The 25,840-nt window shown below is 34.8% G+C and overlaps 1 protein-coding gene across 2 annotated transcripts in view; it reads right to left on the reverse strand.

The window, feature by feature from the left end:
• trdn (triadin) overlaps positions 1 to 25,840 on the reverse strand; it is a 65,502-nt gene continuing 39,662 nt past the window's right edge. Inside the window, exons 8-28 of one of the 2 annotated variants that reach the window (XM_053488498.1) lie at positions 24,458 to 24,535; positions 19,351 to 19,443; positions 17,248 to 17,286; positions 16,674 to 16,715; positions 14,967 to 14,999; positions 14,823 to 14,876; positions 14,684 to 14,731; positions 11,827 to 11,877; positions 9,941 to 9,982; positions 9,812 to 9,853; positions 8,883 to 8,948; positions 8,734 to 8,781; positions 8,610 to 8,651; positions 8,500 to 8,529; positions 6,642 to 6,689; positions 6,052 to 6,099; positions 5,878 to 5,907; positions 3,684 to 3,809; positions 3,548 to 3,577; positions 1,227 to 1,271; positions 1 to 985 (exon numbers count right to left, since the gene is read on the reverse strand). In XM_053488498.1, the coding sequence (XP_053344473.1) occupies positions 816 to 985; positions 1,227 to 1,271; positions 3,548 to 3,577; positions 3,684 to 3,809; positions 5,878 to 5,907; positions 6,052 to 6,099; positions 6,642 to 6,689; positions 8,500 to 8,529; positions 8,610 to 8,651; positions 8,734 to 8,781; positions 8,883 to 8,948; positions 9,812 to 9,853; positions 9,941 to 9,982; positions 11,827 to 11,877; positions 14,684 to 14,731; positions 14,823 to 14,876; positions 14,967 to 14,999; positions 16,674 to 16,715; positions 17,248 to 17,286; positions 19,351 to 19,443; positions 24,458 to 24,535 (1,205 nt within the window). In that variant the 3' untranslated portion in view covers positions 1 to 815. The remainder of the gene's footprint in view (positions 986 to 1,226; positions 1,272 to 3,547; positions 3,578 to 3,683; positions 3,810 to 5,877; positions 5,908 to 6,051; positions 6,100 to 6,641; positions 6,690 to 8,499; positions 8,530 to 8,609; positions 8,652 to 8,733; positions 8,782 to 8,882; positions 8,949 to 9,811; positions 9,854 to 9,940; positions 9,983 to 11,826; positions 11,878 to 14,683; positions 14,732 to 14,822; positions 14,877 to 14,966; positions 15,000 to 16,673; positions 16,716 to 17,247; positions 17,287 to 19,350; positions 19,444 to 24,457; positions 24,536 to 25,840) is intronic. The other variant, XM_053488499.1, reaches the window with a different exon arrangement.

Here is a 25,840-nt window from a genome sequence, read left to right on the forward strand (position 1 = left end):
ATTTGTACTGAGCTAAAACCAACTATGGTGTATCTAATTTGATTTTGATTAATATTTTATCTTGGGTATATTTATTTTCATAAATATTATCTACAGTAATATAATAGCTGTTACAGGAACTCTTGACCTGATTATCATATTACAGTGACATAAAGGAAATGGCCTGTGGCAAGAGATATAATCTCTATAGTATACTTGACAAATTTACTATGCCTTGCTGTAAATACATTACTGGAAGAAAATGCCTTAGTACATAAGTTAATAAATATTTATATAGCATTTAGTCGAGTCAGACATGTTCAAGTCTTATGTTGACTATGAAAAACGAGGTTTCTTCAAAATGTAAACAGATCTATAGCCAGTTTCCCAAAAGCATTATAAATTTAAGATCATTGTAACAGGTAGCTTAAATGAGAGGTGGTTGTGAGGCACACTCTACCATGTAGTTGTAATGCTTCCTGGAAACTCTGCCCTGAATGTTAATGAGACATATTACTGTGTGATATGTATATGGCATGTCATGTAATTCTGAATGCACGTGTGTTGTCGAATACTGTACTGTCATGTAAACACTGCTCCTGCTTTATCATTAATTATCTCTTTACCAGCGTCCATGGATTAACTGTTACAACCATTTATAAATATAGAATAGTTTATTGGCTTCAAAAACCCATAAGACGAGAATAATTTATTCATCGGTGTTTCTTCTTGATTAGCATTACTATAGCTATATATGGTAAAGAGACTAGCAGCAGTGAAAGCATCAGCAGCACATTAGAATTTCGTCTTGCAAAATTCTGGTTTTCTTACGTAGGTTACTGTCCTGCTGGCTGAGCTTTCTGCTCGAGCACGTTGGCTCTCTGCTCCATCATGGCTCTCATCATGGCCGGGTTAATAGCAGGAGTCATAGCAGGAGATAACGGACGTAGTGGATACTGGCTGGCTTTTCCACCCACTAGGACACACTGGAAATATGGGATCTTGCCTGTTAAACATGGAAAAATTGAAAAAGAAATGAAGTAATAGTTTGATTTTGTGTATCATCTAATACATCTCAAGGTCACCTTCACTGGTTAACAGTTTTATGCAATTATGATATTTTATTTAGGGGATAGCTTCACATCTAATATGAGTCTAGTACATTGTTAATGGGGTTGGGTACTGGCTAAAGGATTTCATATTTCCCTCAAAATACTGTATTTGAATAAACTGGACTTTGCACTTACCTGGCTTCTTTTCTTCTGTAACATTTTCTTCAATTTTGGATTCTTCTATTTAACACACAATGGGAAGGTGTTAGAACAATATACAGTACGTACCCAATACAAAAACCCATCAGAGTAAATACCAACATCGGATCAGTAAACAAATCAGGTTCAGTTAAGGATAAATGTGAAACACTACAGTATGTGGCCAATTGTTTGTGGACAACTAATCATTACACCCATGGTATGGTTATTTACCAAACAGTTGAAACAACAAATTTGACAACCACACAGTTGTCTACAATGTATTTGTACGCTTTAGCATTACAGCTTTGCTCATGTCTGCAGAGTATGGCCAGGTGTCCACATTAGCCATGGTATGTATGATACAGTATTTTACCCAACATGGTCTTCAACTTTCATAACAATCGGAAAAAAATGTAGTTACAAAAGTGAATAGGGGCTGGGTTTGAAGAAAATGGTCAAACAAATGTCTATAACTCACTTTAAATTCCTGAACATTTTTATGAGATTGAGTTTATTTGGATTTAAGGGAATCAAAAATATGTAAATCCATGGGCATCGACCGAACTCAGATCCAAATCCTTTATTGAGACATACACTGCTTTATAATTGCAATATTTAGATATGACTGGAGACCATGTTGAGCATGATTACAACAAAGAGCTTGAATGACAACACTTTGGGGAAGAAGATTGTAATGTTAATGTTTGAAGAGATAGATGAAAGTGTCCTGGAAGAGATGCATGAAAGATAATTGTGTGGCAGTCTGGGAAAACAGATGGTGAGATTTTCAAGTTTATTTCGTTGTGTTTTATTACTCCCTGGTCTATTTTATATTCATGTAAGCTACATATTTCTACCATTTAAAAGTCTGCTTTTTTTAAGTTAAAAGATTTAATACTGTATAAGTACAGTATAGTAAGTCCCCTACATATGAACATTTGAGTTACAAAATTTCAACAATATGACCATGCGTTCGTGCATGTTCAATCTGCGAAGTTAGGTTGCGTGTCTGGCGTACATCGTGACGTGCATGCAGTGCGCATTCCAGGATGTCTGCAAGCTAACGTAAAAGCAGTGGCGATAAAGCTGGTACTGCTAAGACACATCAAGCAATAACAATGGAGATAAAACCATTGCTTGTTTTTTAATATGACTTATTCAGCATGATTCTAAAGAACAAGGACAGGATCATGAAACATACAGTATTAGTTTTATACTTTGTATAACCAATTGTGTTAGTCTGTTACCTGAACAATGTTTGTTTGATATGAACAAATTTGACTGATGAACAAGCTCTCCGAACGAAACTTGTTTGTAAGTTGAGGAATCACTCTAGTGCAGTACACAGTAACAAAGATTAGCCTTACATCAATTTTACTAGGGTACATAGTTATTGAGCAACTTGAGCAACAAAGCCTGATCTTTAGTATGTGAGATAATCTTTCTTTGATAGCATGGTGTTTAATCACTGACACATTTTTATCACTGTATTTGTTAAATTGGGTAACATTATTATATCCTAGGCAAAATAGTAAGTAAAAAAATTCCATGTTAAACTGGATTAATATATATACTGTCTTTTTCAAAATACACTATAAGAACAAAAGTTTGTAAACACTTATTTCACACTATCACACCCATAGTTTCTTGTTGAAAATCCCACTCAAAATTGAATCCCTTTTTTCTGTTATAATAACTATGTAACATTGACACAAACTATTTTTAACTAGAATTTTAGCCAAACCTTGTTTCGTTTAGTTTTTTTTTTATCCATTTTTCAAAATTAATGCATAGAGCAATCTGACATCTTTTCCTAGACTGCCCCACATTTAAAATACTGGGAGTTACTAAACGTTATGAACTAGCAGATCAGAACATCTCATACTGTAACATCAACCATGCTGTGCTTGTAGGTCACATTTACTGCTAACTTTCAAAACACTATTACCTCTAATGTTTTTACATGTAATGTTTTCCTCTGTGACCGCAAACCCATTTTGTTCTCTTATTTTCAGTAAATTAGTCAGGCCCTGTTTGTACTGTAGAAGTTAATTGGGCAAGGTTAATCGAGTCACTCAGTGGATAAAATTGGTACCTTGTGGTCATGCCTGGTAGCGTTTTGTAGTTTTCCCATGTTCTACAAATGGCAAGTATGTAAGATGCTCTTTAATTCTTAGGGCAATAAATCAATGCTGAAATATGTGTATTAATACGCCTCTATTTTTGACTGTTAGGCGTAAAACCACAGCTTGGCAATATTTAACTTGAACAGAGCTACAGTAAGAGCGGCCTTAAAATATCAAAACTGTACTCACTTGTTGGTTCAGGAGGACCAGCTGTTTTTTCTAGCAACAAATTAAAGATAATTTTTTTTTAAAAAAGCAATTTGATTTTCTTTTTTTAACGCTTCTTTAACAGATTTTTTTTTAAACATCTAAATCTTGAGCATACCTTCTGTTTCAGCTCCTTTCTCTTCTGGAGCAGGTTTACTGGTAACTTTTATATCTTCTGGAGCAGGTTTGAGTGAAGGTTTCTTCTCCTCAGGACGTGGTTTAGCAGCTTGTCCCTCTTTTTTACCTGTGAGCAGAGGAGAATATGCTACCTTTGCTCTTTACAACAATTTAGTAACATGAATACTGTGATAGTCACTAAAATCTAATGCACATTCAATCTATCCATCAGTTTCTGCTATTTTTTTTTCCCTTCTTAGCCTGGCTTGTCAGGAATTTAGTGTACTCTGCAATTATAGAGTGATGTAACAGGAAATCAAACACTCATTTAATCTCAGCTGTCATTAGTGTACAGAAAGTCTGGCAGGGTTTTTTTTTCAGTAAGCTTGCTATTTAACAGAACCAATTTTCTACTTCCAGTTAGAGTTAAAATTTTTAAAGGGGTTTGTATGACTGCACTACTTGACAATTGTGAATGATGTTCATTAAAGAGTATTTATACCCACAGCTGGTTTGAATGTATAAGTCTGATTAGTTATTGATTAATTTTCTATAACAGCAGCTCTGACGGGGCGCAAAATGTCAGGTTTATATTAATGCATTCTCGATCCACATCCCCAAAGGGGTCGCCACTGTCGCCTTAACCGTCTGGACTATACAACCCAGTCACTGCATGCAGTGCTGGTACCAAGCCCAGTTGGGAAATGGGAGGGGTTGCGACAGGAAGAGAAGATCTTGTGCAGATCTTGTGCCAAAAAGTGTTAAACAACCCAGAACATGTTTTATATTTTAGATTTGTTCAATGTAGCTAAATTTAGCTTTGATGGCAGCTTGGTATATGTATGACATTCTCTCATCAGATTTACCATGTGAATGGTTTTCTATTCACATGTTTGCCTTGTCAGCAGTTCATTTGTGACATTTCCTGCCTTCTTTATGTGCTTTAGACCTGTGCAGAAGAACTGGGTACAGTGTCGATAGTCCTATTAGTGCGACTACAACTACTGTACAAATCCATATTGTCTCAAGAAATACTCGTTTAAGTAAAAGAAAAGACGGTCCATCATAACTTTAAGAAATGAAAGTCAGTCAATCCAAAAAATCTCATGAAAAATCTCATGACACATGAAACTGGCTTTCATGAGGACCATCACAGGAAAGAAAAACCAAGAGCTACCTTTCCTGCAGAGGATAAGTTTATTCGAATGACCAGCCTCAGAAACCATCGATTTGCAGCACCTTTAATTAGACGCTACATAAATGCTTCTCAGAGTTCAAGCGGCAAACATATTTCAACATGCATTGTTTAGTCAAGACTGTGTCTCAGGCCTTCGTGGTTGAATTGCGTCAGAGAAACCATTACTTCAGAAGAACAACAAGCAGAGGACACTTGTTTGGGCCAAGAAACACAGTAATGGACATTAGACCAGTGGAAAACTGTCATTTAGTCTGATGGGTTCAAATGTGAGATTTTCGGTTCTAGAGGCTATGTCTTTGTTAGACATATGGAGGGTGAACAGACGGTTCCTAAATGTGTGGTTCCTACTGTGAAGCATGGATAAGGAGGTGTGATGGTGCGAGGGTGCTTTGCTCCTCACACTTTGGTGACTTATTCAAGACCATATTTAGTGTCTAGACTACCCTCATACGGTAAGGCTAATTGAATGCGGAGTGTGCAACGCAGTCATGCAAGCAAAATGTGGCTACTTTCAAAAATACAAAGATATTCTGGGTTATTTATTATGTTCTTGTTGACTGCATAATAAGACGACACTGAATAAGAAGATATTTCCATGCGTTTGACTGGTAATGTATAATAATGAATTAATTCACAGGGTATGTTGGTATGATGTTTGTTTGAGATAATGTAAAAAGTGTGTCATTGTTTATGTGGGAGTTTTTTGTTTTGTTTTGTTTTGTTTGTTGCTTCATAAGGAGATGTTGATATTCCACAACATTAAATGTAACTATTGATGTATAAAATATATGGTGCATCATAAGATAAAGTAAGAATTGATGTCAGTGTACTGTAAGAGGAATAATTGATTTCATGATGTTCTGTTATAGGCGACATATCAGTTTCAAAGCCATGACAATCATGATGTAACCATGACATAATCGTGCTTTCCCTTTACACCACCTTGTAAATGATTATGTTCCTGAAAGACCACACCCAGTTTCTGTGTGCAGGTTACCTTTTACAGACATGGTGCTGGCCACTTTTGCTAAAAAAAATAAAAATAAATAAATAAATAGATAGATATAACTCATGAGTGCCTTTGTCTCTGAATTAAATAGTTCTAGACTTTCCACTTTATATTTTGACAATTAATTAATTAATTAATTAATTAATTAATTTCAATAATTACCTGGAAGTGCAGCTCGTTTTGCTTTTGTTGGCTTGCTTTTGGTTTTATCTATCAATACATCCAAATAAGAACATTATTGTAAGGTTACTGTACACACACACAAACACAAATAATAATAATAATAATAATAATAATAATAATAATAATGGATTGAGGTATATTAGCATGTTACATTATGACCAAGAACTATCATGTTGTATCTGTTCTTTCAATCTTTATCAGATATGACAGATACACATGTAGCAGGGTGTTTAGTTTCCTCTTACACTCAACAGTAAGATTAATTTACTGATTAATCAGATCATGTAGACTGCATTCAGCATTCATATAGCATATGAGCCGGAAGCTTCAAGAGAACTAAAGATCATTGAAACCCAGTGATACCTGAAGTCATTCATTAGCAAAGATTTATACAACACCCCTTCACTGTGCTCTTCAGGTTAAAAACAGCTTTTTTTTTTTTTTTTCAATCCTTGTTTACTTGAATAAGATGCTGTAAGCAGTTCATTCCAGATTGCCCTAAAGTGAAAAGAAACAAGAAGCAGCAAATATGTCATAAAAGTGAGAAAGCTTGCAGCTTATTCACCTACCCACAACTGTAGGCTTCGTGTCTTTGATGCCTTTCATCTTTTCTTTTCCTTTTGAAATAAGTAAATAAACAAAACATTAGTGTTTTAATGAATACATTCAACTTAGGCTACAAATAAAATTAATGACTTATTTATGCAGAATTATATTTTAATGCATGTTCAAAACTCAAGGCTTTGAATCATTAAACTGTGACTAAAATGTGAGCGTTATAATTATTTTTGATTGATTCCATGATTACCTATTACACATAGAGGGCTGATCAAAGTAAGAGGAATGAGAGGAACGTAGTTTGTACAAATTATGTACTAGCAACTCTGTTTTTGAAGAAAAATGTTTTGCATTGCTTCAGGTGATTAATTTATGACGGATGAAATTACCTCTAATGGCATCAGCTGGATTTACTCCTGCTTTATAATTATTATATAATTGCTCCCCTTCAAACTGCAGCACGAGGTGACTCGTCAAATTATCATGACAGACAAGTTTGTTCTTTGTCTTACACACACACACACACACACACACACACACACACACACACACACACACACACACACACACACACATTCAAAGTAAATGTGGGTTTTTATAATAGGGACCTGTCTCTCAGGGGGATTGTGAGAGTCTATCTTGACAGAAGCTTATTTTTTTAAAAGCCATTAAAACCAAAATAATACCTTGGAGTGTATTCAGGATTTGAATGTTAATACTAATCAGTGAAGAAAGATAATATAAATCTGTTTTTGTGCACAAATTGATTTTGCTCTTATGAGGATTACAGTATTTGAATTGAAGTAATACACATTGATGGAAGAAATCATTGTAAAAAAAATGGTTTCATAACGGATTTCAATGTTCATTAGAAAAATTTGGTGGACTGATCAGCTTTTATGGTTATTAGGTAAAGAATATTAGCCGTCTATTATTGTAAGCTTTCTGTCTTTGCTGTCTTTAATGATTTTCTCATTTATTCACTTATTCATTTGTCTATTTTCATTTTCATTTGAATCACAACTTTCTGCTGCCAATGGAGGTAATACACTGCAAACATCAACACATTTACTCACTCACTCATCACCTACAGTATACTGTATGTATGCTACAGTATCTATGCTTAATCCAGTAATTCAGGGTTGCGGGGGGCCAGGAGCAGGGTGCCAATCCATAGCATGCACATTCGCACACTACGGGCAATTTGGGAACACCAATTATCCTAATCTGCATGTCTTTGGACTGTGGGAGGAAACCGGTGTACCCGGAGAAAACCCACAAAGCATTGGGAGAACATGCAAACTCCATGCACATGAAGACGTGAATTGAACCCAAACCCTGGAGATGCAAGGCGACAGTGCTACTGTAACCACTACACCGCCGTGCTGCCTCAATACATTTACATGTATATCCTCAGCAAGTTAACTGAAGCTCTTCACTTGCATGTGCATCATTTTATGCATTATGCTGATGCCACATGATTGAATAAATGGATAACTGCATATGAACATGGGTACAGGTGTTCCTATTATTGTGGATGTGAGTGATATGCATGAAATCTCTTCATTTAGTCTAATTGTAATCATGAGCCTAATCAAGTGACCTTTAAGATGCTTTAAGCTTTCTCATGTTCAGTAAACCTATTAACCCTTAAGAGTTGGCGGACACGAGTGCTTATGATTTAACAATACAATTACATTTTGAGGCTTGTCATATTTATTGGACGTATAGCTGTATACAGATTGACCTTTAAGTAAATCAACATTTGAGAATGTAATGTGCAATAATTTGTAACAGAATACAAAGGAAGTACATTAGATAGTAAGAGAAATATAATGTTAATGATTATGTAATTAAATTAAGACTAACCTTTCTCCATGACTATAGTCTTCCGTTTTACTATATGTAGAAACAAATATTTCATGATCAGTAATCAAAATTTTGAGAATTAACTTTTTGAGAGGCTTAAAGAAACCTACCAGGTCCAGATGATCTCATGGGTTTGGTCAGCCTTGTTACTTCTGCAGGAGATAAAGTACAGTCATATTTGATTCAGTTAAGGATTTTTTTTGTACATGTACAATATGTGCTTACTGTATATACCTCGCCTGTGGGGGATCAGTCTGAGCTTCTCTTTGGGAGTCACTTGAGCTGTAACGTGTGAATGCGACAGAAAAGCTCACGAATGTGGAATAATATTTGGGTTTTATGGTTTAATTGGGTTTTGTGTTTTCTAAAAGATTAACACCTACCTTTTCTTTTCTGAGGTTTTACTTTTTCCTCAGGTGCCTTTACTTTCAATAATTTTGAGACAGTGTCTGCATAGCACATATAGAATAGGTTACAGGACATCAGAATCCCTTTTAAGGGCAGAATTTTGTAATTACACAGTAAAACATTATTACTAAATTTGTTGTCAATATAAAAATGAGAATTAGCACAAAAAAATCTGATATTTGGACCTAATACATATCATACATCATGTCAGATCATTTTAAAGGGTGTATCAAAAAGTTTCAAGATTAAGTCTGTTTACAAGCTTGACCATATTTCCTCCCTCAGATGCTTTAAAACCAGGCAGATTGGGAACTCGCTATTGACCGCCTGGCCCCTGGGTACGAATTCTTGATGCACAATGTTGCAAATGTCGAATAAGACGATCGGCATGCACTTGGTTGAGCTGCGGACCTGCCTCATCTTTGTTGTTCATGGAGATGATGGGTTCTTCCACTCAGAAGACGAAACGTTGCACATGAAGGTCGGTGCGCCCTGTGACTGTGCGTGCAGCCTTATGCTGCCATCTGCTGGCGCCTTACAAAACTAGTCTTGAAACTTTTTGATACAACCTCGTATACTGTACAGTGGGTACATCTACAGTTTGGGAACTTCAGAAACAGCATTTTTTTTGTCCAGACAGTGTATAGGGTAAATGTTCTACATAAACTATATTAACCACATGTCCAGTTTGTACCAGTCAGGGATAAATTTCCCATGAGGAAAATAGAGGGCTTGGCAGTTTAAAATGTATAAATGTAACTATAAATGCATAAAAAGTATACAGTCTTTTTAATAAAATAAATATGTAAGCCCTGGCAGGATTTCTGTAAATGTGTCAACTGAAAAATAAAAAATCCAACTAAATCAGTTTTTGTACCATTTTCAGCCAGCTGTTAGTTCTTACCTTTCCTTGTAGGTGTTACTTTGCGTTTCTTAACAGGAGGCACTGAAATTAGATTCATTAAATTATTTATATTACTGATAGAAAAAAGACAATCAAGAACCATTATGCTTTATTTGTTAAATTCTTTACCTTTCCTTTTTGTGGCTTGTTTCAGTTTCTCTTTGTCAGCATCTGAATTTTAAATTATTATAAAGAATATTGTATAACTATAGAGCCGGGGCTTCACATAAGGGATATAAAATGATTTTTAAAATGATTAAATCTGTACATTGTTGTGTAACATTAATAAATAAGCTAAAAAAAACGTTATAATAAATACAGAAATGCAACTACAATAAAATCAGATGGCGACAATAAATATAAACAGGTATGAGAAGGAGGAAAAGATGTTCATGGTTAACAGTTAGGCGAATTAGAGTGAATAATTTAGGGGAGTGTTTTAATCTTATAAACTTTATGCCACATAGACTGTCACATAAGTAGGCTGGCTTGCTCTGTAGCTTCATTTATTTTCTTCTTCATCTTTTGTATAGAGACTCTGAGGTAACATGATATTAATTATTAATACATTGTGAACACAAATTAATTTTTCGAAACCGCAAACTTGGTATCTTGTGACCACAACATAATAATGTCAGATGAATGAATTGTGTAACTCAAGCCCATGATTTAATTGAACTGTGGGAGCATTAGAGCCTCCAGTTAATTTGGTGGGGATGGGATGAAAAACATCACTTAAAGTGATACAGGCTAATGGTATATTAATGTAATAAGCTCACTGAGGCCATTTCATCTATACAGTAGCTGTCATTTTAATATTGAAGTCGTCTTTTTGGTTAGGTTTCCATGGTCATAACTGTTTAACAACAACTGCTTTCAATTGCTTTCAGACGTTAATTCATTTTCAGTACTATAGTTACTTGAAGTTAAGTATTTCATGGCCATAAACTTTAATTAATATAAATTACCATTGTATTTATTGGTAGTCCATTTGCAAACACAATTTGGGAACACCACGTCTTTGTGGGAGGAAACCAGAGTTGTTGTTGGTCTTTCAGCTGCTCCCGGCAAGGGGGCGCCACAGCGGAATACCCAGTCCGCACTACAACTTGGCACAGGTTTTATGCCGGATGCAACCCTCCAATTTTATCCGGGCTTGGGACCGGCACTGAATCCAGTGGCTGGGGGTTGGGCACTGGCTGGGAATCGAACCCGGGCCTTTCGCATGGCAGGTGAAACACCTACCACTGAGCCACCAGTGCCCTGGGAAGAAAACCAGAGTACCCAGAGGAAACCCACTAAGCTTGGGGAGAACATACAAACTCCATGTACACCAACCAGAGGCAGGAATTAAACACAAACCTTGGAGGTGCAAGATGACAGTAGACACCAAGCTACGGTACTGTACCACCCATTTAGTCATGGACAATTCCCTCCCATCAGTAAGCTCTCCCTTATTACCCAACAGCTCCTAACCAAAGGCTAAGGCTCTGAGGCATGTAAAGACCAAACAACCATATATTTGCTAACTGCTGCTTATGCAACATCAGGGGGCAGCATAACATAGTTGGAGAAAGTCGTTTTCCACCTTTTTGAGCTCACAAACACTCATGCTTGGCTAGTGGTGCTGTAATGGATAGCGGAAGGAGTATTCCTCTTGAGATCACATCCAACTGCCAGCCATGGATGGCCATAATAGGTTGGACACTTTTTCTGTTTCACCAGTCCAAAATTCTAAACAATTTATTGGTGTCAAGGAAAATATTGCAAGCTAACCTGATTATGTTTTTTGTCTGATATTTCTAAAAACAATGGCTTTAAAATATATCTAAATCTACAATGTCTCATTATATATATATATATATATATATATATATATATATATATATATATATATATATATATATATATATATATATATATATATAAATATAAAATGACTGACTCACATGGTTTATTAGTTTTAACCATTGTATAAAGGGGATAAATATTCTGTTGTCAAGACAAAGACATACCTTCCCTTTGAAGCGTGACTGCATGAGTTGATATTGTAGCAAATTGTGTCTCTGAAGGGAAAAAAATGCCAGAATGGTTAAAATTTTTGTACCTGTGGGTGTAATAAGAAATTTTCAAATGAGGCACAGCAAGTCGACAGTCATTTCAGAGTTGAACAACACAATGCTGAATGGGATGACGCTATGAAAACACCGACCCCAGACAGTCAGGAGACTCTGTTTATTTTATCTTCTGCTTTTTTCCCTTTTATTGAAGCTCATGCATTATGAGGGCAGGAAGAGACGAAACATGACAGGTTAAAAATGAAGCCCAAATACTGCAATATACGACCCTTTTAGTATGTCATATGCATCAGGACGACTACAAAAATAAGTCCCTAGACAGGTTTCTTAGTGTCATAGACATTAGCTGTGCTTTCTGGCTTATTTGCTAAGCAAGACATAAACAGCACACAAAAGGAAAACACAAACATATTGCAATTCCAGGTTTAATAATGAGTTTTAATCCCACTAATTACTCTGGCACAGGAGCAGTACTAATTACTCACTAATCATTCCCTCAGTCTAAAAATAGTCCCTGAATTGTTTCCTACACCATTAAATATCAATTCCAGCCACTAGAATAATGAGGAGTCTTTTTTAGGAAATGGAAGATGAGAAAAATGTTAAATAAGTCATAGCCACTGCTTTAACTAATGTAAAAAGGCTTTAATTAATAAAAAAAAAAAAAAAAAAGGAATGAACCGCCTTGAAATGACAAGTCAAACACACACAAATACTCCAGTCACTGTACTGCACCTTAAGTATGCGTAAGTATTCACCCCCTAGCTGTTTTTATAGTAAATATTTTGATGCCACGGAAAAAATGTATCACTAAAAGGTTTACTTGTTTTCATAATCAAATCAACCTCATAAATCAATACTTAAGGAATAAAGATCTACTGTATATTCATACCAAGACTAACTGACACTGTATTTCCCCACAAGCGAATTCCATTTAACTATGTATGGATTTATAGTATTAACAATTTTAGACATATCAGTCTTTTTTCAGATTTAGGTATAAATTACATTTATAACATTTCTTACCATAAATGGGATAATAATAATAATAATAATAATAATAATAATAATAATAATAATAATAATAATAATTTACAACCAACAATATAAGGATTTGTTAAATAAGATAAAGGGCCTGCTTGCACTAACTGTAAGCATTTTACAAATGCATTTTCAAAATTTGTATTACATTACATTACATTTAGGCATTTGGCAGACACTCTTATCCAGAGCAACTTATATTTTTATCTCATTACACATCTGAGCAGTTGAGGGTTAAGGGCCTTGCTCAAGGGCCCAACAGTGGCAACTTGGCGGTTGTGGGGTTTAAACCTGGGATCTTTTTGAACCGTAGTCCAATGCCTTAACCACTAAGCTACCCCTGGCCCCTGCATTATGTATTATGTTATGTTATGTGCAGTGTATATATACAGTATGTGTGTGTGTATATATATATATATATATATATATATATATATATATATATATATATATATATATATATATATATATATATATATACAGTAACATTCTACAAAATTCGACTTAATTTCAATGACATATATATTAATATTATTAATAATAACAATAATAATAATAATAATAATAATAAAATAATAATAATAATAATTATTATTATTAACATTATTATTATTTATGTATTTTTTATCCAAGTACACTACTTGCACTACAAATAAAATTATTATTTAGTAAAATAAATAAATTATCTACAGAAAATATGATGTTTTAGCTAGTAATAATTATTTTAATTTTTTAACTATGTCGGGAGATGTATCCTATGGTTGCTAACAGGATTTTACTGTATTTCCAAAGGGGGAGAAATTACTGGTCTGATTCAAGCCTAGAAAATAATTTAGTAAACTTGATATTTTTGGAATTAGGTTAAAAATATCCAATGTTTTTCTTAATACCTGAAATTATAAAGGGGAACTTTTAATTTTGTAGGAAAAATATGTCTGATTAAAATCATTATACGTACATTTAATCATTATGTCACTTAAACACCTGAAATGATTGTGAATAGTTAAAACAAGAGCATTTCCACATGATTGGGACTAAACAGCTGTGTGGCCATAAGAAAACCATTTGTTAGTGAAACTAATCAGAAAAAAAGGTTTAAATTTTTTAGGAAGCAAAAAGATTGGATTTTGGAGCAATGGAAAAGGGACTGATGGGTCCCACTGTACAAGACTCTAGAGGCAGTGTTATGATCTGGGGCTGTTTCTGTTGCTCAGTTCTAGGCTCAGTAAATAAAGTCAGCTGATGACCTGAATGTACTGAATGATCAGATATAACATCTATGGGGTTTTCCTTTTTTTATAGAACAGGAATATTCCAAGACTTAAATTGTAAAAAAGTGGTTCTGGTAGTATGAGGAATCGTTTTTATACATGAATTGGCCACCACAGTCTCCTGAATTTAACCCTATTTACATTCTTTCATATCATATCTGCTGGAGGGGAATTTACAGAATGGTTTGTATATATGCTATAATCAATACAAGATTTAGACCAAAAATGAATGTTACTCTGAAAGGGAATAAATATTGTAACATATGTAATTGAAAATACGTGAAATACAATCTCAGTTAAGTCAATGGGGTAAATATTTTAAGGCCAGGCTTACTTTTTCTGATGTACCATTGCACATACACATGCATAAGCAAATCAATTACTCAAGCTTTATTGCTCAGATGCTGCATTATCTCATGCATTAGCTTTGTCAGTTGTGAAATAAATGATCCACACTAATTGAAGTGAAACGGCTTTAATACCTCGCACAGGCGTCGGTGGTAATGGACTATCTGAGACTATGTGATGCACTGCAAAGTAGATAGTGAATGAGATGAAAATTTTAGTCAAATTAAAACACATAAGTTCTTGTACCGTACATCATGATGTATGTGTACTTACCGTACCAGCCGGGTGGAGCTGGGCAGTACACCGGCGTTGGGCGGCATGCTGGGACTGCAGTGTGGTATGGAGGAATTTAAGCAATTCACATTTTCTCATCATGTGCATTGTTTTGTAGCATAATTATAATTATAAGACACTTACGATCTTGAAGTGGGGCCACTACATCAACACTTTCTGAAATAATAAAAAAAAATGTATTATTTTTAAAGAGTTATTTTAACACACAGGCAAGTACACATCAAGTTTATATCATTTTGAGTAGGCTAGCAACTTGACACTACTTACAGTATAATGTATCTCATTGAAGAATCTATTCTATATTTTTAAATGAATATGAATTAAAATATTGATATTATAAATTAGCACTAAACGTATGGAAACGCTATTGTTTATACACGCAAAAAAAAAATAGTTAGTTTGTGGGATTGATCTGGATTTAATGTTTTACAACATCAAATATGACATGGTATTCAAAACTGAAAAAAGTCCTGCCCAATCAGATACCATAAAAATGTAACTTGAAAAATTAATTTGAGCTAAATGCCTGTATATAACCTTTATTTAACAAAAATATTGTAGATCACATTGGCATAGTTGTGGCTTAAATGGCTAAGGCACTGAGTTAGTGATAGGACGTTTAGTTCGGCCCTTGGGCAATGGTTTTAACCCTATGTGACCCTACGCTTTGCCTGGGATATGCAAAAAACTAACAAAAACAATAATAAATAAATAAATGAATAAATAAACATTATTTCACTGCGCTGTACAAATACTTAATACAAATACTTGCTGTACAAATACCAAGTACAAATACTTGGAATAGTATCTGGAGATAAGAAACACCAGGCTTTCTTGCCTAGCCTGTTCCTACTCTTGGAGTAGAACGCCAAGTTTCTGTACATGTGCAAGTGAATGCTCATGAACAATTGTTTGCACAATTCCTGCACATACAGTAAATGCGCCCCTCCACAAGTTAGTGACAAGTTAACCGTCAATTTTTTAAGATCAGGCATTATTGGAAATAAATGTCTACGGGAACAATGTCATCATGCTTGAGGCCTTCTGTAAATGTTTTTAATCGGTCTTAATTCACGGCAAAGTCCCGGTTTGAATGTAGCCAACAGTGAGCACTTGGTGGTGCTGGGATTTTAACCTGAAGCCATCGGATCAGTAGCTCACTGCCGAAAATACTTTCTCTTGATATTGGAGTGCTAAAACTGGAGACTCCTTCAAAAGTGCCTCCGAAAACTTCAACATATCAACAAACAGCATTTTTTGTTAATATTTGTTTATGTGAATTACACCCATATGAATTACTATCTAAGTTGTTTCTACAGAAACTTTAACATTCTATAAGAAGCTACTGTCAGAGCTGGTGTTAATGAATCAGAGCCTGCATGATGTCAACTTTTGTTTTGTGCTTCAGCAGACTGTAGTGTTTCAGTGCAGTGTAAACAAGTCACAGAGATAATGAATGTTTGATCCGACTGAAAGCTGAGCAATTGGCTCTTTTAAAAGCACTAATCGGAAACTGGTTTGTATTTTACTCTGACTACATTTTAATGCTTAGAAAGTACTACTAAATAATACAATCAATAGCAATGTACGTGCATACTGTAAGTTGTCCCAGAGAAAGCTTTCTTTTTGTTCCACATATACAAGCTATTATGTCAAATGTGTTGAATTCTTTATTCGTTACATATATAAAGAAAATTCCAACAGTAATAGTCACCCTTATATAGCCCTGATTTACCCATGTTAACATATTATTGTAGAAATATTAATCAGAAGTTTGCCCAAAGCAATAAGTTACTGTAGGAAATCAAGGGAAAGCTGCTTTTTTTTTACCTTTTTTATGCGGCAACTCAGAATCCACCATCTGCCGCACAGCTGTGGTACAGAAATACAAACATACAAAACTGTATAAATCAGTTCAGCAGAGAATAAAAAAAAAATGTTTTATTAAAATCCGCAAAATTATTTTAGATCTTACTCAAGAAATAACATTGTGCAAAGGAACACTATCCACCCATCATCCCTTATGAGTAATGTGGTTCCAACCCATCACATCAGTGCTAACCAGTAAACCAGGAACATTATAAAATTTCCAATTTAGTCTTTTAGGTTTCTGTAGTTATGAAATAATATAGTTTGTGGTTATAAAATAAATAGTAATAGGAGTAGCAAACTGCCTTTCATGTGCTTTTTAATAGAACTACATCTACATTAATACAGTACATCTACAGCTATTGGGATCAAACCCAGGCAGCTGAGGAGTCTCCCACTGAGTCAACAATGGACTTATACAGTATATTATGCATTAAATATGGAAACAGTTTTTTCCTCGTCCATATCCATTTAGGGGTTGAGCCCCAACCCGATCATATGTAAAAAGTAACAAATAGCACTCTTGACTTGATACCTTGCTCAAGTTTTTGCTGTGGCTCCTTTTTCTCTTCCTCTAAAGAATAACAATAACAACAACAACAACAACAACAACAACAATAATAATAATAATAATAATAATAATAATAATAATAATAATAGATTAGTAAGTGTATAAAAATAGTAATAATTATAACAATAATAAAATAAAGCATTATTAAGTGCATAATAGTTATACAAATAATAATAAGAAGAAGACAAAGAAGAAGAAATTAAAAAAAGTTACCAATAAAACTCACAGTGCTTCAAGCTCATAGTATTGAGTCATCAGTATTGCATACTGTACATCTACTATACATATACATTATGTGGTTGTTTAAAATAAATGAACATATGAGTTAAGTTTAATTTTTTTTAAGAAATTCATCTAATATATATATATATATAATATTTCATCTGTAGGTGTACCATATTAGTATTTTTGCCTTTCTGTTCTTTGTGTTTTGTATTTATGGAAATACCTTCTACATGCTATATTGTGGGGGTTTTTTTAAGAAAAAATAATTATTTTAGATAATTTGGTTTAATCCGCCCTATTCACTAATCATTCTGCCACTTCAACTAAATTATACATGCTTCTCTATTAAAAGCATAATGTACCATGTAACTTCAGGACAGGATTAATTATATTAATGATATACTTTATGAATTTTAGATGAGACAAAGCTACAACATAAAGGTAAATGTGGCGGATGAGGTGTACGGAACCTACAGCAGATGGCACTGTTTGGTGTGTGTGTGTGTGTGTGTGTGTGTGTGTGTGTGTGTGTGTGTGTGTGTGTGTGTGTGTGTTATTGACAGCATCAGAAACCAGCACATGCCTCTGTGTCAACTCCATTAAAATCCTTTGGTAAGCTGTTGAAGCAGAAAAGCTGTGCTGCTGACATTTGGAGGTTTGGAGAAAAATACACACAGTATCTAAAAATCATACCGTACATCTGCCCCATGTACAGGTCGAAGTTAACTGAAGGCTGAATGGAGAACGGAATCGTACATGCTGGGTGGGAGATTTAACTGAATGCTCCACCAGATGGCACTTAATAGCAGAAGATATTTTTTGCCATGCTCCACTAAAGAACAGCAGACAGAGCTGGATGACACTGACAGTAATATTCAGCTGTGGCTGACTGCAACATTTCCCTTTTATTTCCCAAAATCCCTATTATTTCTTTTTAAAGGTTTGTCTATATTTTTGACTGTATGCATGTATATTAACTAACTAACTAACTAACTAACTAACTAACTAACTAACTAACTAACTAACTAACGTATTTACTCACTAACTAACTCACTAACTAATTAACTATGGGAATGCAGACATATGCATCTACAGTATCTATCTATTTATCTATCTATCTATCTATCTATCTATCTATCTATCTATCTATCTATCTATCTATCTATCTATCTATCTATCTATCCCTCTTCTTCTTTGTCTTTCGGCTGTTCCCCTTCAGGGGTCGCCACAGCGAATCATTTGCCTCCATCTAACCCTATCCTCTGCATCCTCTTCTCTCACACCAACTAACTTCATGTCCTCTCTCACTGCATCCATAAATCTCCTCTTTGGTCTTCCTCTAGACCTCCTGCCTGGCAGTTCCAACCTCAGCATCCTTCTACCGATATATTCACAATCTCTCCTCTGAACATGCCCAAACCACCTCAATTTGGCCTTCCAGACTTTATCTACAAAACATCTAACATGGGTTGTCCCTCTAAAGGACTCATTCTTGATCCTATCCATATGCATCTATCTATCTATCTATCTATCTATCTATCTATCTATCTATCTATCTATCTATCTATCTATCTACAGTATCTATTAGGGTTTACATTCATATTACTACAAATTAAACTACACAATCACTGCTAATTCTATTCCAGTGTTTATAATATGAGAAATAAACTGCCAAATCACAAAACAGCACAGAATTTATTTACAGCTGAGTGCTGTGACAAGGTTGTTGATCCCCATGACATGGTAAAAATGTCTTTTGTGTTTCCATCCATTTTGTCAGTTTTCTCCTGGCATGCACAAAAATGTGATTATTTGATGATCATTTGAGTCAACATTGGGTACCTTTTTCCTCCTCGGGCTCAACATCCAGTATGGGAGGCAGTACAGGTTGTTCTGGCTGCAGACACACACAGGTGGCAGATTCCTTTTGTTCATCTAAATGCAAACAAAAGAAAAGAAATGTTCCTTTTTTATTGAACTTGAAAACACAAGTCCTTTTTTATTAGACATACAGTAAGCAAAACATACGGTATAGTATGTACAATACTGTATATATAATGTTGAGCGTTCTCCAGCACTGCATCAGACGAACAACTCATTGCACCGCATTTTACTTGATTCGATATTTTATGTAAGCAGTATTTCCCTCACCAGCTTCTACGTTAATTCTCTTCAAGTTAATAGGACACACAATGTAGCTCGTCCTGTTACCAAGAAACTGCAGAATGTGCAAACCCCTTTGTCCTAAAGACCTTCCCGTGTAGGAGAACTAAATTACCGACTGTTATAAAGCACTGACATGGAAAACTGCCTCGTAAAATATAATAATATAAGCATCAATGAACATGAAGTCAGAGAAAACAGTTTTTTAAAATTCCTTTTATGTGCTCAATCCGCCAAACAAATTCATGTCTAATGTGTAAATATAAAAATGATAACTTACAGAACAAGTGTGTGAGAGTTTTTCTTACTTGATTTGGAACATTAATAACAACATCATTACCATTTACCATTACCATATAGACAGTCAAGCCTATACATTTTGGAACAAAGATTTTTTTTGTCAAACTTTCAGCTGTAATTCAAGTGGTTTGAGAACTGTGTAGCATTAACTTAAATTTGGAGGCTCATAAATAATGGAACAAACTAGCATAATTACAACCTTAAAGATTGCCTTAGATGAAAATCCTTTGCAGTCAGCAACTACATTATCTGTGGTTTGGAACCAATGGACATGACCAAATGACCAAGCCTTCTGCTGTTGATTTGTTCGTGGGTCTTTCTGATGGTTTTGTTTTCACTAAAAGAAAACCATGCTCTGTTGGGCTGAGATCAGGTTGACTGACTTGGCCAATGAAGAACATCTAATTTCTTTATCTTAGGTAGCTTTCACTGTATGTTTGGCTCTGTGTATCCATCTGCGTTATAAAGCAGGAACCTATCAGTTTTACAGGATGAATCTGAGCAGAGATCATAGCCCCATACACTTCATAATTTATCATCATTCCACTGGCAGCTATACACGCTAAAGTCAAAACAGTGCCTCCACCAAGTTTGACGGATCATGTGGTATGCTTTTGATCATGAGCTGTTCCTTTCCTTCTACATACTTTTTCTTCCAATCAATCTGATCAAATTTTATTTTGGTTTCATCAGTCCAAAGAATCTGGCGAAGTTTTCTGGCAAAGTTATTGGGCAAAATGTTACTGTGTCTTCTCATCAGGTTATATAATCAGTGTTCTTGACAGACCATGTTACTGCAAGAAATTTGGACATGTACTGTACATGAAACGCTATAGAGGAATCGAAGTGCAGTTTTTCTACATTTCATTTCTTGCAATACATAATGGAAAGAATCTTTTTGGGTGTCTTATCCAGGTTGATTTACTCACAGGCTGTGTTTATGGTACAGTAGCCAGCACTACAGTATTTAAGAGATCTAGCCATAGAAAATCAGTGTTTGCCTAAAAGCACATCATCAAATTAAAACTCATTTATAAAAAGGCCTATACAAACATAAAATCATTTTGCCTGTATAAGGACATATACTGTACTGTACAATGAACTAATGCCTTGAAGTTTGTCATGAAGTATGTCATCCTAACCAACATTTGTCTCTTTAGTAATTGCTTCTAAGTTGTTCTAAATTGCCTCTGAACTGTTCATGTTTTTCTGTTCATGGCTAGTTTGAACTTCAAAGCTAACTAGCTTCTAACACAAAGCTGAATCCCAATTCCCTCTCTAACTCGTGATCAAGGGCACTACATTATGTGCAAACAAGGCATTGTACACCCTACATAGAGCGCTAGATGTTCAATTATGCTATTTGCAATTTAACCGCAGAACCTAGAAGCAAGCTGATATTTTAAATGGAAATATTAAGTAAATCTCCTAAGTTTCTCAGGACTGTCCACCACCTCCATGGTTTATTCTCCTCACTTTATGGCTGCATAGTCCTGGTAAGAATTTAAACTTTCAGTCATCAGCTTCACCAGTTGTGGTTAGTTCTGCCAGTCACAATAGGATGGCAGAGCAAAATTACAAAATAAACAAACAAATCATAATATTTTTAAAATAAATTACGTTTGTATGAACACTCGAGGTCATCCTGTTGTTATTAATATCAGCATGGCTGTGAAACAATTGGCCTGTAGCCTCGTGCCTACGATTGAATCTCAGCCATGCCAATATTCAGCACAACAGCACTCCTGATATTGCTTAATTAACCCACATGTTCTGACCCATCAGAAAAGAGAATTCATCCTCACTATTATATAATATATTTTAAGAGACTCTGTACTAAGAGATTTTATACAACCCCAGATAGGATGCATGAATGGTGTTTACGTCACCAGTCACATGCTGATAAATAATCAAATTATATACATTTTTATAAAACTGATTCCACAGGTATCATAAATTTGCACTTGTGTCATGAAAAAGTAAAGGCAACTGTTTTTTTTTTTCGCTCATAAATCACACGAGTAAAACCAATTTCAAAAAGTGGATGTAAGTCACTGCACAAATGTGACAGCTTTATTAAAGGTTTGGATTGCTTAAATTTGTCGGAGCTAATGCGACATTTGTGATTGAATGCCATCCCATCAGAAAAGGAACTGGGTTATTATAAGGTGGAAGATTTATGACTGTAAAATAGATAACAGAGATGAATGGAGTCATTTGATTATTCCCCAGAAAATATGTACATGAAAAAGCATGGCATATCCATTTTCATTTGAAATAATAATAGTGATCTGATGTGCAGCTCCTGTTTACAAGATTTCAAAAAATATATATACTGTATTTTTGATGAGAGTTAATTTGACTGTTGTATGTCTAAAGCCATTTTTGATATCTTGCAGCCTGGAGGCAAAATATTGGATTTGCATTATTAAACCAGCATGTTCACTCTTGCTCTCTACAAGTGACATTTGGTAAAGTGCTTTTTGTTATTTGATTTAAAACAAAACAAAAAAAAAAGAGATACAGTAAATGGGTGTTAAAACTTTTGCTTTTGTTGATTCCAGATACTATTATTTAGAAACAATTAAAGTGACCTAATTTATGTTGGAGAAAAAGGGGCACGAAGGTCCAGTTGTTTCCACAAAAACAGCTGGACCTTTGTTTGTATTACTTCCTAGTGAGTGCTGTGCGGGTGCCAATACTTATGAAACTGCCTCTAATCAGAATGGATTTTAATTTTTTTGCTAATTAAAAGATTAATCTGTGTTGCGTCAGCTTGGGTTCTGTTCTAAACTAAGATTAGATAAATTATAACTTTTAGAATTATTTAGAATAATGAAAAACAAATAACTAGAGACTCTACTGTATAATAACTTGTTCTCTTATAAAAATGAAAACAGTGCTGACATTCTGCCATTTTCTCACAAATATTAAGTGTCATATATGTATTAACATAATATTATAATATTTTCTATGCAAATAAATGCATACTATGAAACTAAACAAGTCTTTAATAGAAAAACAGATAAAAGCACTAGACAAAGTCTGTAATGTGTGTGACAACACCTTGCTGCTAAAAATCCATGAGTAGCGTCATGTACAGTTTTAGAGCGAAATTAGCTAATAGGTTTTCTTTTAAATATTCGGACTGGTTTGTAAGCCAAACTGTAACAACCATTATTAGGTACAGTGTTTTGTTTTAAACGGGTTTGTGTGCTACGTTCATTACTGACACAAATGCTTCTGTATTTCATTATTATTATTATTATTATTATTATTATTATTATTATTATTAGGGGCCTTCAAGTCAAACCGAGACTTGTGATAAAATTTCTTGTGAATGAAGCCATAAATCTGATTGACATTTAAAGATGCTTAAAAAATCAACAGATAACTTGTTGCCAGCTTACGGAAGAGACACATGTGTCTGTGGGAACTGTACTCTCCATCATTTACCAACACCACTTTCACATCTCAGGAACTCAGCTGGGAGTAATTTCCACATCCCCCATACAGTCCTGACTTCACTCCAAGCCATTTCCACATGTTTGCATCATTAAAGGAATTCCTGGAAGGTCAGAATTTTAGACTTGAAGCAACAAGTCCAATCATGCCTCTGGCGTCCTGAGAAAACTTTCTACCTTGATGGTATCCAAGCACTAGTTAAATGCTAACATCAGTATAAGTTTAGCAGGGAATCATATAGAGAAATAAATGGAACTTTTACTCTCATAACTGTGTTCTGTTAGTCTGCACAATCAAAAGTCCTGGTTTGACTTGAGCACGGCTTGTATTTATTTATTTTCGGAAGGGTATTCCAGTAAAATTTGACACCAGTACTGTCCACAGGCAAGTCAATCAGACCTCTGCAGTTAAGTGGCCAGACAGAAGCCATTCCTCACTAAAAAGCACATGGCAGCCCATTAGGAGACTCTTAAACCATGGGAAATAAATTCCTTTGGTCTGATAACACAAAGATTGAACTACTTGGTATCAGGAAATCAGGCACTGCACATCACCTCATTAATATCATTCCTTCAGTCAAACACGGTGGTGGCAGCATCATGCTGTGGGGATGTTTGTCTGGGGCTGAGAGACTAGTCAGAAATACGTAAGGGGAAAATAGATAGTGAAAAATAAAGAGCAATCCTGAGTGAAAAGCTTCTTCAGAGTGCACAGGATCTCAGGCTGTGATGATGAGCTTACATTTCAGAAAGACAATGACCCTGAAGTATACTCAAAAGACAACACCAGAGCAGCTTTAAAACAACTCTATAAAAGTGATGAAGTCGCCCAGCCAGAGTCTAGACCAGAACCCATCCTCCCACCCATGCCTCCGACCACAAATAAATACATACATAAATAAATAAAGAAAGTGAATATAAATCATTGTGAAAAATAACAAAATTTCAAAAACTTGAAAGGGTCTAAAGTCTGAAAACACTGTATAAAAATAAAAATTACTTTTCACTCATGTATAATTTACCTTCTTTCTCCTCTTCTGTCTTTGTCAGTTTTTTGGTTTCTTCCTCCTTTTCCTCTCTTGCCTCTATTTTGGGCCCATCTGATAAATATAAAAAATTTTGTTATTATTATTAGAAAAAAAAAGAACATAAAAGATGCACTGTTTATTTAATGTTCAAAGTGTTCTTTGTAAAATGATGTTCAAGGCAGCAGATCCAACAGCCTTTGAAAATTGTTATTTTTCATTTTCAATCCGAAGGAAACATCCAAATATGGGCTTGGTGGAAGAGTAGAAGAAAGCCTGAGCTGAGCCTGCATCATTGTTTAAAGCTTCCTCATGCCATGATGGCAATTGTAAGAAATTTAGGAAATAGGAGATCTGGCATAAAGCACGTTGGCAGTAGGGAAATAAACACAGCCAGGAGCTGGAGCAGTGAGACTAATAAAAATAGTTTAATCTTTTTATCTAATGATCTGTACGTGGCAGTGTTTCCTAGTCAGGGTCCATATCAACTAAGGTCTTTTTATAGCCATTGTCTATCTGATGTGAGTTATAATGTGGATCTAAAGTTAGGATATGTGGATGGGTGGCTAAGATTGATTGGCGCTGTCATAAAAAAACCAACAACAAAAAAACCTTTGTTAGCTTCTAGCTTATATTTAGATCCTGCTCCAGCTCTACTTTGTCTGACAGTTGTTATCATCTGTAACAAGGTTTATCTGTTTTTCCTCTTTTGCTAAGCTTTTTCATGCAATTTGTTTTGTTATCTATTTATGCTGGATTCATTGTTCATTGTTTTGTTCATACACAAAATCTAGTACTGAAATGTCCGGCATAAATTGAGCTCAGTGGTTAAAGCATTGGACTACCGTTTGGAAGGTCCCAGGTTCAAACTCCACAACTCAGTGGTCCAGGTTGCCACTGTTGGGCCCTTGAGTAAGGCCCTTAACCTTCAGATGTATAATGAGATAATGTAAGTCGCTCTGGATAAGAGCATCTCCTAATTGTAAATGTGCAGAAATAATTCAAGGATATTTTCTTTGGAAAATAATCAACAGCAGGGTGATGAGGTGCATGAAGTAGACTTACTGTTAAACTGCAAAAGTATTTTTTAAGAAAGAAAGAAAAACATGCCATGATGTGTTTTATTTATTAAATAGTTATTTGACATCGTAGTTTTTTATCAGTGTGATGATACTTTGAACATTGCGGAATCGTCCGCAGTAAACAGTAGCAAAGCTCTGGTACTGAAAAAAAGCACCAAATACAGCCATGTCCAAAAGTTTAAGAATGACACAAAAATACATTTTCACCGTAAATGTCCTTTTCATAGAAAACTTTACTATATCCAGAGGGAGTACACAAACTCAATACTTAAATAGTAAAAGTGTTTGCATAAAACTG

Source organism: Clarias gariepinus, chromosome 27, assembly GCF_024256425.1.
Source record: "Clarias gariepinus isolate MV-2021 ecotype Netherlands chromosome 27, CGAR_prim_01v2, whole genome shotgun sequence".
NCBI classification, from domain to species: Eukaryota; Metazoa; Chordata; class Actinopteri; order Siluriformes; family Clariidae; genus Clarias; species Clarias gariepinus.